The 19,693-nt window shown below is 32.2% G+C and overlaps 1 protein-coding gene across 1 annotated transcript; it reads right to left on the bottom strand.

Annotated features, from left to right (window-relative positions):
- Nucleotides 1-7,415: 7,415 nt before the first annotated feature.
- On the bottom strand, nucleotides 7,416-9,771 carry LOC112685241. Its single transcript, XM_025557075.1, has 4 exons — nucleotides 9,760-9,771; nucleotides 8,025-8,102; nucleotides 7,799-7,948; nucleotides 7,416-7,727 (listed from the first exon to the last, which is right to left on the bottom strand). The coding sequence occupies exons 1-4, from the start codon at nucleotides 9,769-9,771 to the stop codon at nucleotides 7,506-7,508; spliced, it is 462 nt and encodes a 153-aa protein (XP_025412860.1). The 3' UTR covers nucleotides 7,416-7,505.
- Between the last annotated feature and the right edge of the window lie 9,922 nt (nucleotides 9,772-19,693).

Here is a 19,693-nt window from a genome sequence, read left to right on the forward strand (position 1 = left end):
ATGTGAACTATGTGTTTTTAAATGTCATGATAGCTTAAGTTGTAAAAGTAAATAGAAAAAATTGATAGTAAATAAATAATTATAAATTATAATCAAAAACAGTTTTTTTCTTTTTTGTTGATAGAAAAAAAAATAGTTTAATTAAAATTTCAATCACTTTTATTGGAATTCAAGGTTATATATTTTTAATTGTAATTGCCCACTGTGTTTTGATTATTTTGAAAAATGCCTGGTCAAAGTAAATAATTTTTCACATTGTCCATAGAATTTGAGAATTGTATATATTGCCAAGGCATTGTACTACAACGCCCAATTATACACTTTGACTGTAGCATATATATTATTTAGATAATAATACATTTCTATTGTATTAAAATTCTATTAAACCTGTACAAATAATAAATAGGACTTATTCAACAATAAATACTCGCACAATGCACATTTATAATTGGAATCAATATTGAATAATTAATAGCCAATCTTATCATATATATACAAATAATATTTATATTGCACGCGTGCGTGTATTGTACATAATTACGTGTGTGTATTACATACAGTATATAAGTATATATTACACAACGATATATCACATATCAAACAAATCATTATTTATTTCTTCTTTTTTTCTCTCTCTAACAATGTATAAGCTAACCTAATTTAAATTATCTTAATTTTATTATTTATTTTGATTAAACGGTCGAGTCCAATTACAATAGTTAATGTGGAAGTATAAAATAACAATATGCAGTATGTCATATGAGATTATAATATAGGTACATTTAAATAGTTAAATTACTAAGATATAAGTTAAAAGAAATACTAGAGTTACATATGAAAAAATCAATATTAAAATTATTTACATCTTGCATGGTTCTAATTAAAGTAGAGTTTTTACCATATAATTTACGCTGGAAATAGATGGATTTTAATATATACTCTTTGTATTTGTTGAGCTATGGTACTCATAGTTTCCACTAATAAGTAATAAGAATATAAATTAAAAAAATAAAATATCAACGATGTAATATTATTTGTGTTATCACCTTATATAATTGTACTGTACGGAACGGAACACAATTATTAATATAAACATATTATGTTATTGTTTTTTTTTACCATGTGCAAAATGACCAGACAAAGTTCATATCATATAGGTAAATAATACCACATTGCCCGTCTAAATATTTTGTATAATGAACATCAATTAATGCAAACGTTTGTCAGGTATTATAAAATATTCCGGATTTTTCGATTTACCGGGACCTACTTATAAATATAAAAACAGACACCTATTAATATACAATATAGTGCGAGAGACAAAGGCAACATAACCAATGACTAATGTGGGTACTGAGTTTAAACAATTATAATTTATTTATTGTTACATCAATGGGATAGTAAAACAAAAAAATAAATAAATAAATAAAAACTTTAAAAAAATATTAAATTTAAACCGCGTTTTGACTGCGGTGCGTTGAACGATTACAACATTATAGTTTACACTATCATTACAACAGTGAATTAATTATGTTTTCCAGAAACATTACGTTATAACAGATTTATTATTCTGTTTATAATTATTTCATGCACATGTACGACGAAGCGACACGAACACCGTTACAACAGTATAAATCGTGTCCGTTAATTATCTCCAAACCTATGATACACGCGTCTCGTTTTACTGCGCGATAAAAATATTATTGTCACTTATTATTATTGTCAGCAATTTAAGAACAATTAAATGTGGGTACTCACGTTTTATGAACGACTCGATAGCTAATACTATGCCATTATGTTTGATTTATTATAATTACAGTCACTCTGGGAATGATTTGAACATATATATGTCCTGGGCACCGTTGTTAAGTCTAAGAAAAAAAAAATTGAGAAAGTCTATTAACAGTCTAATCAGTACTTTACTTAAACAATTTAATTACGCACTATTATTTTAGTTTTTTTTATGCAAATTCATCGATTATGTCATTAAATGCTTATTTGTTCGTAACATAATGATTGTTTACGGGTTATGACAAAGGGTCCACTTTTTTCGTTGTTAAAAACGTAATATTTTTATCGTACTATACACACAGCGAACATTATATTATTAAAGAGTGTAATAATATTATTTACATAAATTTAATTAGGTAAACTAACATTTTTATATTCTGTTTCATAATTATTGTTTTGTTAAGCACTCGATACCACTGAAAATAAAAATGCACATGCGGGTTTTGAAATTACCTGGATCACTGTAATGTATCGTGCATGTGCACATCGTTTACAATGCAATTATTATATTCACTTTTATTATTTTATCTAATATTACATACATTGTAGTATTTAGGTTCGTAGTTAAAATAATCGATTCAAGGCTCGATTTTAAAACACGAGTAATACAAATTATAATTATTATTATGGTTGCCACCAGTATCGCTCGGTGATCGAAATTCGAACAGAAAAACAACATTATTTATCTTTGCGATTCGTTCAAGCGGACAATTAAACTGAGTATGTCTAACAGTAATATTAATAATAATTTCAATAGCAATATAAATTGAATACTAATAATAGTGAGGAGTATTGACATCAATAATGATTCGGTCGACCATAAGTAATGTCATACTGGATTAGAAATGAAGCGTAAGGTATACTGCATGACGAAGATGTGCAAAAAGTGCAAAACTGCACTTTAAATCCATTAATGCAAAATCATAACGTCGTTAACGTTTCGTGAAATTAATATTAACACACGCTTAAACGCAAACGCTTAAAGTATTATTATTTTCATTTGAAATTATTCTACGATAATCGTTTAAAATCCTTTGTTTCTCATCCCAAAACGCTGTAAAACACGAAACTTCAATGGATTTATAACTATGGTGACCAAATATTAAAAAAAAAATAAGTACAAAGCCCATAAGTATTACAATATAAAATTATTATATTATATAGATAAAAAATACAATACAAATAAAACAACCTTTATTAATTTTAAAACATAGCTTACATAACATATCATACATTTGCAATCTTACTAATAATTAAAAAATATTAATTGGCTTAAATCGTGTTCACACTTTTATAACAACATTTTTTATTTAAATAATAAACTTTTAGAAAACATACAAAAACTTTAATACTTATTACATATAATCATCTTTTAACTCGAACATTTAACTTACTTTCTTAATAAAAAGTAAAATTTATTATATTAAACAAACTAACTTTTAAAATGAACAAATGTTAATATTTTAAATATTTTTGAGATATATGTATTTCTCTAAGCACATTTTATCTGTTTTCATCTTTTTAAACATTTCATAACACGTTTGGTCATTAAAAAAAATTTCAAAAACTTTAGCATTTTTGACATATTATCATATTTTAACCAAAAAATTTAACTTAATTAATAAGATATAAAATGTATTAAATTTAACAAACAACTAATTTATCAAAGGAACAAATATTAATATTTTAAATATTTTTGAGATCCATGTATTTCTTTAAGTAACTTTTGATCTGTTTTCAACATATTAAACATTTCATGACATGTTTCATCAAAGTTTGTATAAACCTACATTACTGATTTTAATAAAGAAATTTCTAGTTGGGATTTTTCAGAACACCAATATTTGTTGATTTGTCAAGATTTGTAAGACACTGATAAGGATGCATTACATTTTCCTACAGCGATAATTTTACGAATTTAATAATTAGGCGACGTTAAAACAAATTTCCATTTAGAATCGGTACATAATTTAAGATAAGTACTTTTTGGTGTACTCCAGCCATTTATTTAGGACAATAGGACATGTCTTCAAAAAGAAGTACTGTCCTTATAAAATAAGTACATCTGGTGACCATACTTATAACTCCCGCTGCAACGGCAAAAAGCGTAATATTTGTTTTCAGATAATCTTCTGGACAATACCTTACAAACGACATGATTACTTTTATCCGGAGATGTACGTAAACTCGGTTCAATTGATAAAGAACAAAAAAAATTCTCAATTATTACTGTTGTTATTATTATTTTAACTGTGCCCGTCCGAAATGGTGTGGAACGATTACTGTAGGCACACGTTATTTTACATCAGAGTACCTGTACAAAAATATTTATTATATTTATTTTATTTTTTTATTCCTCTGCCCGTTGGTGTTACCGATTAATCATCGCGTTCTCACGCACACGCAGTCATCGCACACTTACGTATACACAACACACGCGCACGTACTACAGGTACATATTATATAATATGTAGATTAGTTTTCGGAGGTAAAAGTAACCGGCTCCGACTGACTAAAAACGTTTTACGACAACGACGCATCCTGCACAGTGTTATCCACGGCACATATGAATGTACGTCTTGTGTATACGTGCACTCCTCTCACTCCTGTCTCTGTCCATCGTTCCACCGCTCACTCTATAAACGTATACACGTCCCACAGTCGTACTGCGCTGCATAACAGCTGGAAGGATCGGTGCAGCAATAAAAACGTTCGGGTCGGCGCCATTATACCGAAAACGTATAATATTATACATATACCGTACATAAATGGAACGAAAAAGATAAATAAAACCCACCCTATTCGAGATGACATGAAATAAAATAAGAAAGATTTGTGTCGCGCGGGAAAACTCGTCGTGCCTGTTGTCCATGTACTCGGTACAAAACTACTGCGGGAACCTGCCCCGGCCGCGCTGTCGAATAAAAGAAATCGGTCCGTGAAAGGACTAAGGAATTTCTCGAACCTGTAAACAACTTCTTAATTCTTATAACGCGTTTATCGTTTACGATCTCGACGCGGTAACCTTTTTTTTTTCCCGAGTATGCCTAAGTGTATGATAAATATATACATATACTCGTATATATGGTTTTTTTTTCAAATATTATTAATACGTTGTATTCTGTCGGTTCTCACTGATTAATATTTATATACCATTATGCCGCATTCTCAGACCGTTTTTGAAATCGTGAGACACACGCGTTTTATTAACGTATACACCTTATTATCGTCGTTGAATAATCAACACTTGAGTCGTTCATAACATTACGGCCCCCAATCATACGGGTCGAGTCCTTGAAGTAATATTCTTCCAAATATTTTATGTTTTTTCTTTTTTTTACATCGATATAGTACACAGTATAATGATGCACGATAAGTATTTAGTGATTTCGAATCTAAAACATTAATTTTCAATTAAGAAATCACCCTTAAGTGGACATTTAACCAAAGAATATTTCAAAAAGATATTTATCAAACAATATGTGTATATATGTAATATATATTATATATTTTGACTAGAGTTATTTATTAAATGTGTACACGTGAAATTAAAAATTTCGCTTTGGAGACCGTGTAATCTGGAATTCACGTACATTTCGTGTGTTTAAAATTCGTGTAATTTATGAAAACCTACACGTTAAAATATAAATAGACGTTTATTTAATAATAATGAATAATTCAAACGATTATTAAGATATGTTAATTGTAGTTATAATCGGAAGAATGAGAATAGTAAATAGTCACTGTTATATTTTAATCCATATGCAATTAATTTACACAAAACAGAAATATACGCAGTATCCTACAAACCGTAGGACACATGGTTTAGCAATTTATCACTCTCAATAAGCAAAATAAGCGCTCAACTAACTATGAGCCATCGTAACTCTGTAAGAACTACTAAGAGTTAGCGACGAATATTAATAATAATCTTAATCTTAAATTTGGATATTCTGCTACATAATATAAACAATAATAATATTTGTTGAACATTTAATATTTAAAACTAATTTATAGTCAAATACTTAACATTTATTTGAATTAATAATTTCGAAAAAATTAAAAGTAATTGAAATAAATACATACTTTAGATAAAAGATATTTCTTAGATTAAATATTAATATCACAAGGAATGCATTGGTATTTTAAATTTGAATCTAATATATCATGGATCTCGAAAAACGATTCTCAGTAAAAAATGTATAACCTTATAATCAAATTATGAACAATTGAAAAGCTCAAGTTTCGATAAACAGCGTACATTTCATTAAATACCAAACTCAACTTACGAATTTAAATTATGGTACGTTTTTTGACTTCACTTCTTGTTAATTGTCTATACATTTTATTCAGCCATAAATGTCATTATAAACCTCATATAATAAAATAGTACCAATAATATAGCGGTGAGTAAGTTAATTTACAATAATTATATAAATGGTAATTTTTCGATATAATTTTGATTTTAATGGTAAACAACGACATTTACAACATGGCTAACGAATGATAGACCGGACAAATTATTTTATATAAAAAAAAAATAAAATAAAATAACGTATTAAATCAAAAATTAGAATTTACTAGTAAAATGTTGTACAATAAGATATATGCTAACTCGACGTTAGCATATAAACAAAGGTTAGAAATTTAGAATAAATACCGTCTGCAGGAGTGCCTATATATGTGTTTGTTTGTAAAATTATGCCTGAAACGGTTTTAAATGTCCTGTTCGTAATATAAAAATTATCACTAATAAGTTTAATTACTTCGAATCTGGCTTAAAAGTTTAAAACCACAGTGCTCTTAGATATGTTAATATTTCTTCTAATAAGGTCGGTCCAACTGATAACGATTTTCTTTAACTAATTATCTTCACCTAGGTACTATAAGATACGATGATTAATTTATCTGCATTACTCATTTATACCTTTATAAAGTTTTTAATGGATTATCACGAGTCGATTGTGCCTATTTGAGATTGTTGGGTACTTTTATTATAATTTTCTTGAGTGTTTCAGTAACACGGTTATACAACAAAAGGGTTTTGTGAACATTGTAAATGACATTGCTTGGGTTCGTTGTAGCGTTAGCATGACAAAAACAGTATAAGGAATCTCAAGACCTTTTTTTGTGACAATTCTTTTCACATTTTCAAGAGAAAAAACGATGTCCATAACATTTATATTTTGTCATCGTCACATATCCGTTTATAATAAATTTACCGTCTATAAACTCCATTATAAGTGAAGTGTATACAGAACGAACACATTTTTGACCCTTAAAACAAGACGCAACAAGTTTTATACAACGCGCTAGTATATAACACTATAATCGAATGAAAACAATTATCATTTCGAAACTCAAATTGTATATAGTAAAATCTTCTGTTATTAATACATAAATTAAGTGCGTTATATTTCTTCATACCTAACGTTATAACTCTGATAGAATGTTAACTCGATTTAGTTATTTTCAAATTTGTTATTTTTTGTTATTTATTTATTAAAAATATTGATTATCTGTTTTGCTTTATTTTATTTTTTAAGAAATTTATATTAGTATGCCCAGTGGTGTAGCCAGAAATCTCTCAAGGGAGGGGCCCACCAGATATAACGCCAAAATCATACGTTTTAGTATATTATATTTTATATTTAATTAAGATTAAGACAATTGAAGTACTTATATTAAAGCATGTACAATTTAAGTAATGTTTATTATTTTGACCAGTCTTGTAATTGCATTCTCCTGGCGGAGATTTTTATGAAATCTTGTGCTATTTCCTCCATAGTTACATTTACTTCCTTATTAATGTTTGTTAAAGCCAAACCATTTAGCCTTTCTTGGGATATTGTTGATCTCAGGTAAGTTTTTATTCTTTTAAGAGTAGAAAACGTGCGTTCTGGAGTGGCAGAAGTAACTGGTAGTGTGGAGAACAACTGTAAAAGTGTTTTAATGTTCGAAAAAAGATCTTCGCAGTGCTTTTTTGATTGCTGAGAAGTACGTTTACCGCTGTTTGGTCTCCATTTTCATAGTTTTTTAAGAAGTCTTTTGCCCTTTGACTAGAGATCATATGATAATTGGTTTTAGAATGTTCATTTAAATCAGCCATTGCATTCTTATACTTGGTCATCGGCTCTCTTACTAGATTATTTAACGACTACAAGAAATAATTATAAAATTATTATATTTATAAATAATCAAGGGAAATAGTTATTTTTTTCTGTGTAATATACCTGGTTGCCTGATCCACCGCCTGAAAGCAAATACAACACACCATTTGCAATAGGCTCCTTTATTAATCTCACTATAAGCTAACCATGGAAATATTTCTAAATACTTATATTGAAATTTTCTGCTATGTTTGCCTTCTGCATGTATAGGAAAATCATACTTTGGGTCGGGTATCCAAGTCAATTTCAAACAATTAAATATTTCAGAAAACTGTAAAGTGTGTTTGACCACAAAATTGGCAATATCATACAAATGCCCTGATTTATAAAATAATAATAACAAAAGCGTATTACATATTACAATACTAATTAAACCTACATTTTTAGTATTCATAGCTAAGAATTGAAAATTTAATACAAGGTTTTCTATAAGTTTTAAAATTTATATTTGATGAAAACTGTGTCTTAATAATTATTATAATTCTATACATGAGTGGTGTCATATTATTAAACTTTTTAAAATAAAAACAATAATTTGTATTATTTTATTTTTGTTAAAACTGCTATGTCCATGCTATTCCATAATTAATATTATGATTATAATATGATAATGATCAAATTTTTTTACTTCTGTAAAACAAAAAGTATGTGCAGCTCTAATATTTCTTTAGCGCAATCTCTGAGACATTAAGATTTTTAATATTTGAAAAACTAAACGTCATATTACTCAAATACTACACAATAGTATCATTGCGACAATACGTATAGCGTATATACCTACAGTCTTGCTTATTTATTTTATAATATAATACCTTCTTGATTTCCGTTGAAATTAGTCTCTGTGAGTCATACTGTGACTGCTGCTGTCCGTCATCCACGACGTCGTTAGATTCTGTTTTAATTTTTTTTTGTGTTGAGTTAAAAAAATTAGTTATCTTCGATGTTCTTTTATTTTGTTGCATATTATTTTTAAATTCGGTTGTCAATTTATACAAATATTAAAATATATACACAAGTAGATAGTTAAGTTATAACTTATAAACAATGCATTGACAAGTAAAAGAATACGTTATTCACAACTACACGATTAGACTAGGATCACACTATATTGTGTTTTATCGGCAATTAAACAGCAACTGAAACTGAGCAACGCGTGTGCGGTATCGAACGGTTCCAGAGAAACAGTCTAATCTAGAATCTAGATACGATAATCCATTATCGATTTTATCTTTTGCTATTTATATTTTACTGGGTATTGCAAAATAATGCGAATTAACAATTTACTATTTTTATTTTGGTTTTCATATCAAATCATTATTTAATCATACATTATAAAGTATTAAAGTATAATACGAGTGTCGATTACTGAGTAGTATTGTGTTATACTATTATAATATGTACTACACGGGCCAAGGGGGGGGGCCCGGGCCCCTATGGGCCCCTCCCTAAATACGCCACTGAGTATGCCGGTGTAGTTTTGAATATAATTCGGTGTGATTTGATTTAGCCAGATCGTTAAAGATTCGTCGAATTTTCTATGTGTAAACATTTTTGTTTGTAACATATTCAAAGTATTAGTTTGCTGATTTTAATCTTTGTTTTAAATACGAGTACGAGTTTCATTTGAAATGTTTATTATAATTAGGTATTATAAATATTAACAAATGCACGTTATTCGTGATTACGAAATTGTTCGTAGTCCGTTTAAAACAATCAGTAATTCATAATAGTCTACGATCAAATCATTCATTTTCAATCCATTGACCCGTACCTTTGTTGCTTATATACTCGTACTTACGACACCGGCCATTGCTTTCCACAGAGAGAAAGAGAGATGCGGTAGCCATCAAAGGTTTTTGGGGTGACGCCAAGATTAAAGAGCTGTTATTTGTAATGTAATACCTAACCAGGTAGTTTAGCGAAATGAATTATATTTTTATGAGAAAATAGTAGCAACTATATGATTATACAGGAAGATCATCAGCTGAGCAGGTAAAACCATAAAAATATATGGATAACAAAAATATGTACCTTCATCAATTGCATCTATTGAAATTCGAGTGTAATAAATAATTGTACAATAGAGTATCAATTAACTGCAATATTTGTGACTGAGGAGGGTGTACAATCAATTTGAGCGGACAATCAAAAATGAGCTTAGATACTTGCACAATAAAAAAAAAACTAATGCACTGAACCTATGTTTAATGTTATAATGTAATATATGTACCTATATATTATTAAAGGTAGATAATTATTAAATAATTTGTATGTATTTGAAATAATAAATACAAAATAAAAATATGATTCATGAACAAACTAAATTTAAGATTACGTATTATCTTCATTGAAGTGAACTGTAATTTATATTAAAATTATCTCGAATATCATAGTACAAACAATAAAATCGGAATCTGTAAATAAATGTGTACATACATTTCATAGTGCGAATAATTGACATACAGATAATCGATGCTATTCTACTGCGTAACAATTTATTGCGTTGATTATATCAAAATATACACATTATATTGTTTTTTTAAATATGAATACTTACCATGGGACGATAAATGAAAATATTTAACGGATAATTAATAATTATACAAAGTAAAAAGAAAATCCAGTTCAATACTATAAAAAACATGTTGCATATTACGTGAATTATAATTCTACTTAAATACTCGATCATAACTAGAATTGATTTTGAATAAATAAGTGGCATATACTATTTAATTTTAATATTAATTATTTCAATAATTTTCATTTACTGTTATTATTTTCCATCTAGTTCTTTATAACATAACATGTACTCTTTAAATAAATAACTAAATTATAATATTATCAAACTATCACGCATAATTAGGAATTAAATTTATCAACATTCTAAATTGTTTGAAGGAAGTATAGTCTCAGAACTTTCCAAGGTCCTCTGTGTTTTGGGGCTCTGAGGTACTGCCCCGCTTTGTCGTGTGATTGCTACGCCACTGTACATAATAGAGGCGTAGTTGCCCAAATTAGGCGAAATCAACTTACACCGACGTACAATAGAGCCTTAATAATTTTACACACGTGTAAACCATAGTACTGCCGGATCACCGATAAAACTAGATATTTTAACAGAAGTCGGGTAACAATTAAAATTAATGAAATTATAATAAAAAATATAATACTATTATTGGTTTGCGACGATTAGTAATGGCTTAATGATTGATTGAATTCCTAAAATTTAAAGAAACACTCCATTTAGTTAAATCTTTAAAACGACGAGCCGAAGACGTAATTATAGCTGGACGTAGTGAAAAAATGCGCTTAATTACTTTATAAGCGTGACAGGTTAATGCCAGTGTCGAATTCGTCAAAACTCTACGAGTGTGCGTTTCATTAAAAATGAATTTACACTGGAGCGCGTACGACATGCCACGAAATGTTAAAAAAAAAAAAAAAAACGTCAAGAAAGAACAAGAGTTACAACTTCTCAGATAATATTACGATTCGATTGAACACTGTTTTAACATTAATATATGAATTCGGTTTCAGATTTAAATGTAATATTAAATAACGACGAGCGCATTTTAGAACCACGTCCAACAACACCAGTGTATTACATAACATGACGAACTCTGCATTCCATCCACGGTTGAAACTAGGCGTCTTACGTGGATACAAACCCACGTGTTCACGGATATCATAACAAAATAAAATACGTTCGATTAATAAGTGCTGAAACACGTTAACACATATAGTCATAATCATTTGAATACGTACATTTGTGAACAAATACAGTACGTATGAAAATGTATACTACTTACTACTTATACCATGATAAAAAGATATTATTTTCGGGCATTCGAAAGTGCGTGTAAGTATACAAGTAGAACTATGGGAATCTATCGGCCAAAATTTAATTTTAACCGTAGTTACCATTGAATTCGTAATAGCGGAACTTCAAAATAAAATATTCAGTAAACCACATTGTAAGCAGTTAGTTCTATTTTCACCGTATCGGAGTTTATTGCGTGGTTGTTCTATATACACACGTGGAAAAAATGTATAGTCACAAAGTGAACAAAGTTCAACCACAATTCAATTTTCTTTACATAGACAGCATGTGACGTCGAGTGGTCCCGATGACCAACGTTGCTGCGGGTTATATTAATAATAAAAACGAATAAAAAAAATAGTTATCTTGTCCAAAGCAATAACCGTCTGATTTTTAGAATATTGTCGTACATTGCACTGGAAAAACTATAAGACGTGAACGCAGACGTTCACGGGCATACGCGTTAGTTATAAACGCATCGACGGAGCTGTAACAACCAAATATTGCGCTCGTGGTGAAACTTCAAAATGCAACTTTAAGTATATGAGTTTTTTTAAAAAAAAAACTCACAAAAAATTGAATATTTTCTATAAACGCAATATAAATAATAAATTTTCCTTACGATTATGTAAGCGTTTCTTAATATTATTTAGATCAATTAATAACCTATTAAAATATAAATATACATAATAATTATAAGTAGATTCATAAATGTAGCATAATAATATTTATCAATAATATAATTAAATATATAAATATATAATATTCCTTTTCTAGGTAATAAGTTATAAGTAACAATTCAATTGAAATTTTTTCATTTTTACGCCCTCCAAGGAACTGCGCCCGGGGTGTAAGCACCTGTAGTCGCCCCTTGCTACGGTCCTGCCTACGAAAAACTCTGAGCATCGGATCTTGAAAATCGAATTTCAATATCACGTGGACAAATGAAAAAAGGAGCCACTGGTCGAAGAGTCGTTTGCCCGTTACGCGATCGTTACCGGCGGCCACTGGTGTCATTGCGGTGCGACGTATAAAGGACAGAAAGAACACAGTGAGCGTCCCGTGGGGGATGGGGATCGTAGACGCGACAGTCCGCGAGCCGAAATAGAGCCCCTTCGCACGTAGCCACTCGTCAGCGTTTCTCAGCAGCGCGTCAGTGATGCTACGAATCATTGATCAATAAAAACTGAAATCAAAACGAGAACAATTGAACTCGTTACGCTGATTAATCGCACTACCAACGAGCTACAAAATTGTTGCGCGATCGCAGTCGCGTATGAAATCTCTAATCTAAAAACACGTTCCGTTACTAGAAGCGCGACTTTTAAATGCGATGTTCTGTGGTGGAGTCATCCACTGACACCGTCTGTGGCCCTTCATGGGGTGTCCTAGGTAAACACGATTTTGCGAGCTGTTGAGTGGGCGGGCGGACAGGCAGTTGACGCGATATTCAATGCGAGCGAGAGATCTATAGGAATGCATACTTAAGTTGTAGTTTTTTTATAATTATTATTACATATTATTAACTATTCATTATTATTATTTATAACGGTGTAATATTATGAAGTATTTAAATTAAAATTAAAATTATAATTGAATGCTTAAAAAAAAAAACACTGACTAATGTGAACGTGTGTGAAACCATCCGTGTGCGTTCATATTTTTCCATGAGCAGCGCTGCTAAGATGCGCTACTGAGTGGCCACATGTGAAGGGGCCTTAAGGGTGCGGGTGTGTTAACGTCGAACGCGACCGTAATATCGGTGCGTATTGTTCCTGCCCATTCGATATCGGACCGCGTAACGTACAACGTGTACAGGACGCATCCGGGAGAACGCGGTGTATAAAGCGGTCCGACCGGATACCGGACCACGAATCTCACCCCCGTCCGCCATCTACTTCGCACTCCGAATCCTCGACGAAAACGTTCATATGCGATCGGTGTCCGTTCGACGCGGCCACTCTGTACGAGGCCAGTTAATTTTATAGATTACATATAACAACCGTTCACGGGTGCAGTCCAAGGGTTATTTTCGGTTCGATCGAACACCAACTTATTCGTTTATCGGTCTTACCGGTTCTTTCCGGTCCTTGCTGAAACAGCTGCTTAGTGACTAAAACCGGGTGGGTGGGTGGGTGGGTATTGCGGTGCGATAGAAATGTTAAATCGTTATTTTTTAAAAAATACGATTTTGAGCGGAGCTTAAGCGTTACATAATATACTGATTTCAGTCAGTTTTTAGAATCCAGTAAAAATGTTATTCGATCAAAAGTTTTGTCACATATTTTCTTATCTAAGTACCGAATCGCAAAATTGTTACAAGTGATAAAAACCTTCTTTCGAAGCAAGCCGAATATATTTTCGTCCCATTCAAGATAAACGTTGATCAGGCAGTGCCCGGAGTTGAAAACAAAAAAAACGACGATGGGTAGTGCCGGTGATGGGCAGTGGCTCGGTACAAATAATCGAGTGGAGATCACCGGCCCCGGTCGCGCAGCAATGTCCCGACCGTGTACAGGGTGTACCGCGGTCTCGGGAACGGTCGAGCGTCCGCGGCACACCCGGTAGTGCAAGGCCGCTGCGTGCGCAACAAAGGTCTGAGAATCAAGGCGCGGACGTGTTCGGGAATTTCGGGTATTATTGTTGATTAACAAGTGCACTGAGACGGGAAAAAACCGAACGACTCGGTGGCGGAGGAGGCGGTGCGACCAAGAGAATGGAAACATGCGCATGCGCGGGCACACTGCACCGCGTAGCGATCCTGATCGAGGACGAGCGGACGAGTGGACGACGGCGGCGGCAGCGGCGGACGTGCGTTTACACCGAAACGCGCGCGAGGGTGCGCCGGGGGCTACGGGTGAGATCGGCTACCCGATACCGGCGGTATGGCGACGGACTATCGACCCCTCGGCGACGGCGGCGGTGTCTTGGGCCGGTAACGATATATTATATTGTGTGCGCGTCGTTAGAAATCCGCGGATAGCCCGGCGGAGCGGGAGGGGTGTCGGCCACCGCCGACGCGACGACGAACACAGCGCTCCCCGGACAAAGGCGCCAACCACCGACTAGGCTCGTCGCGGTCCTTGTAACGCATTCGGCGGGGTCCGACGGTGTTTTATTTTTATTTTTTACGGTCTTGATCTTCTCCTCGGCCGTCATTTATTTTTATTTCCATTATAAACGGACAGTTCCATTACACCGCCTCGCGCGCAGGGCATAATATATACACGAAACGTTGTTACGAGTGTTGTGCGCGCACTACGGGTCGAGAAGTACCTTTTTTTTTTTTTTTGTTATAATCGAAGTGGGGGTGGAGGGGTTAAACAAGAAATAAAACCATTAACTCGAATTCTATAAACGTAAAAGAACCTTAGACGCGGCGGTATTATTACACACGGGTCCGTAAAAACGAAAAGTGGTTTCGAATAAAAAAACAACAAAATATTTATGCCCTCGCTTGACGTTTGCTCGATCGTTTGTGAACCGTATGTAGTCTTTATTGGAAAAGAAAACAAATGAAATACAAACCGAGACTTGTGGTGTACACCGTTTCCGCGACGAGTTTATTTTTTTATTTTATTTTATTACAGACGTACCGCGGTCCAACTAATTAATAGAAACGCCACGATTGGTTTTAGGTAACTTACGACTGCAGCGACATCGAATTTATCAAAATAAAATTTAAGCCATAACATTGGTAGTAAAAGTTTTAATAAATGTTAAGAATAAAAATCTAAATCATTATTATGTAGAATTACTATTACGTTACGGAGTATTGACGGGAGACAATGTATGTATCCAAGGGAAGGACGAGTAGTACGTAATAGACGGGGATCCGTATAATGTATTTTGTTAATTTATACTTAATAAACGACAATCGTATGTTTTATTATTCAATATTATTATTTTCAATAATATAATGACCTGTTGTGCAGAATTTTCGTAGAAATATCGGTTTAAAAATTACAGTTCCAAGTTGTACCTTAAAAGTCCATTACGACGTACCTATGTACTATGCGTGACGAAATGTGTCGCCGACGGCCGAATGGGTTTCCGCACTGACCGATACCGTGAACCGTTATCTACTAGATTGCACGAGGAAGACGTGAAAACGAAAAAAACCTAACATTTCTTGTACCCGCCCGATTTAATACCTATCATCATCATATTATTAATACCGATGGCCAAGACCCGTGCACCACAAATATGGTATTTTTCGTAAATCTTGTTTTCGAGTGACGTCAAAAGTATTCGTGTTCGCGTCTACGACGTTTGAAACGCGTCATCACGTCATCCGAGGGACACCGCGCCGCGGGGCAGGAAATTCGACAGCTATTTTTCGCATCGAACAAAAAATGACCGCCGTCCGTGTAGCGTAACGCGCAAACTTTGCACCTTGCCGACGGGCCCACAATTCCAATCGTCGCGGTCGGTGGTGTACTCGATTGTGCGGAACAATCGTTCTCCTAACCGCAGTTTCGTTTCTCTAATCCTACGCCGAATGCACTTGCGGTCGTGAAAAGTGTACTAGAAGTACAGATGATCCGAAAACAGGTACATCGTGACACGATGTATTTCGATTTCTCCGTCTTATAATTCGCTATCGGCATTGTACGCTGTACGCTGTATACATTCTGCATCTGCGCACAACGTCATCGGTAAAACGGTACAAAATAATCAGTGGCGGTTCGTGAGTTCTGGTGGTGGATGTACTACTTTATATTCAACACCCCTAATCATAGGTTTAACGTATAAAACATGAAATAACACGCTGTACACATATTATTGATTATTTAATGTTACTAATTTCAAGCTGAATATCTTATCCGTCAACGTATCTCAAACCTATACAGGTGTATTTTGGTATATATTATTGTACGATTTTAATAGCAGTTAACTTATAGAGTTGTCTTGTGAATGAAATCCATGCGCCCGTTTTTGGCTGATGGAAAACGGTCGTAAACTAGTGTCTGGTCGCGGGCCGCAGTGGGAAACAGAAATACAATTTTTAACGTCGCGGACGACGTTGCTGGTCGTCGAAAACGCGTACACAAGTGTACGGTTCAAACGTACGCGCGTGCACACGATTATGAGCATTCGCTTATTACATGTCATAATACGCTGATACGTTTAAAAATAATAATCGGCAACAGTGACCGAGTGACGGGTGTTTACGTAGTTATTTTTTTTTTTTAAAAATAAATGACCTAACGTGCGAGCAGTTATCAGTAATGTACTAACGTTTTACCGTACGGACGATACTGCCAAACGTCCGGAACGCATATAAAGATATATAAAGATAGCAGTTCGCACGCACGCACACGATTGCCGCGCCGTCGACTATAAGCTATAATGTACGTGTTCAGAATGGTTCGGACGACGCTGTATGGTCGTCCCATCACTGGTCAGTGCTCGTGTTTACACGCGTACAAACCATACACACACCCTTGGTATCTGAGGAAACAAATTTTTGTTCGAACACAACAAAATCTATATAATATAATAGTAATAATAATTGACGTACGGTTATGAACCGTAGAACTCCGATCTAATAATTATTTGAAAACTTAATTTCAACATTATTCGAGTTTTAAAAATCTAGTTGAATGCTATTCTAATGTATCTCAAAAGGCTTTCCAAACAGTTTGTAGTCAAGTTATCTTATTATACATTTGGTTCAACTTTTATTTGCGAGCAAGTGTTTTTCACTACGAAAACCAATAAAAGCAAATCTTGGTCTCACATAACGAATGAACATTTCGATCGGCATTTGAGTAAATTCGATAAAATAAGAACCTAATATTGATGCTCTCTGTGAAAAAAACAAAGACAACACCGACATAAAAAAAAATATATATGTATACGTATACTTAAATTTTTTTTTCATATTTATCAATCAATATATTATAAATAATTAAATTTGTCACTGTACCTATATTCAGATAAACCTTCAATAAATTAGAATATTTTATTAAGTTGAAAGAAAAAGTTCTTGGCCCATCTAGAATTTTTTTTTTTAACGATCCTTGGTCACCACTGGTGTAGCACATATCTACAAATAAACAACAATAATGTTTATACTATACGCGTGTATTCCAAGTAATAAATTTAAATTATCAAACACACACACACACACACACACACATATACACAGCTGTGTTATTTTTGTAACTATCGACTACTTTCTTTCTTTGTCACAACTGACGATCAATGTTTTAATTATTTTTACAATTATTAAATTTCTATGGCATACCGATAATTTTTCTAAAATAATTACGATCGCTTGCATAATTCATATACGTGTATCTAAATATTTTCACGCATTATCGTTATAACGTTTTCAACAAGTACACTGTAGGACTATTAACGTCTATGCAATCATATAGACTGATAATTTTCCAGTGGACCACATGAGTTGTCAACGGAACTTTTCGAGAAGATTATGTAGGTGACTTATTTTTACAATTTAATATGATTATCTATCCCACTGATACTATTATATTATATTTATTTTATTATAATAACACCACTGATGTTCTATGTTTTTATACATATAAATTATTAACGTTTTTATTAGATTTATTATTTTATTAAAATCTTACAACAATTAACATTGCAATTATGATTCTCGGTAGTATTAAAAAATAAAAAATCGTGATTCTCAAACATGGCGGGGTTTGGGTATCTTAATTTCATTAAACGTGTAAAATAGCATCAGTTAGCCATTATATCTAACTATAGTTAATAATAATTAACTATAATTAAAATACATAACCCTGAGGTTCCCAACCAGAACATCGCGGTGCTCTAGGGCGCCATAGAATTATTTGAAATATATTTTTTATGAAAAAACGATTATATGGAAAATATAGCACGAGGATTAATAGCACAGATATTAATATAAAACCTATTGTGTTTCATATACTTTGTGGTAGTACTGAAATGACCAATCTATTTTAATTTTCATACCGGTTTAATTGCTATCGCTTCGGCGTGGACTGATGTAAAGTTATCACTTATTTACGATGAAATATTTGTGACTTTATCTATTTTTATAGTTGAAAAAAATAAATGTGTATAGAGTATATGAGTTGAAAGATGAACTTATCATACTTTTTACTCTTGAAAATGTACTTGAATTTTGTGAGTAATTGAGTAATTGAACAAAAAATGTGGTTGACAATATTATTATACTTATCAGATATATTTTTACACTTAAATCACATGAATTCGGGTAAACAAGGACCAAATGAAAATATATTAACATTGTGTAATATGTTATTTACTCTTAAAGATAATTTAAATATCTGGAAAAAACGTGTGCAAAAAATTAACAATTTTTTTTATTAGATGTTTCGTTTATTATCTATGACACAAAAAAGTTCTGAAATTATGCCTTTTGTGTAGAAGCTTTAAATGCCTTAAAAGAAAGTTCAGACAAGTATTTACCCGATATATATTTTTTAAAATATTATTGGATAGAATTTGAAAGAAATATACGTTTTACTGAATTTAGTCTTGAAGAAGAAGAACTCATTGAAATACCAAACAATCGAACAAATCTTTGAAATAATTTTTTATCAAAATTCAAAATCGTTTCATGAAATAAATCTTGGACGCAAGTTAAAAAAATGTACGTAAGCTTATATTGCAAAAAAATCTCTAAGAATATTACTGCAGTTTTGACGTCATAATTATGTGAACAAGGATTTTCCACTCTTGTAAACATAAAAATAAATAAACGAATGAACATGAAGTTCATTGAAAAAGAAATGAAAGTAGGTACTTTTAAATATTCGACCACGAATTTGTGTAAAAAAAAAAAAAAAAGAAGCCCGAGTGTCACATTAGTTCCATATGCTACCTAATTTTTAATTAATCTTGATAATCAAATAATATTATCTAATAATAA

This window comes from Sipha flava, unplaced genomic scaffold, assembly GCF_003268045.1.
Source record: "Sipha flava isolate LNK unplaced genomic scaffold, YSA_version1 270_pilon_pilon, whole genome shotgun sequence".
Classification (NCBI taxonomy): Eukaryota; Metazoa; Arthropoda; class Insecta; order Hemiptera; family Aphididae; genus Sipha; species Sipha flava.

Bases quoted from the DNA above. Each gene is read 5' to 3' on its own strand.
- LOC112685241 (XM_025557075.1), bottom strand. The intron at 7,949-8,024 runs GTATATTACACA...TATTTCTTGTAG, and splicing joins GCGGTGGATCAGGCAACCAG to TCGTTAAATAATCTAGTAAG. The intron at 7,728-7,798 runs GTAAACGTACTT...ACACTTTTACAG, and splicing joins AAAATGGAGACCAAACAGCG to TTGTTCTCCACACTACCAGT.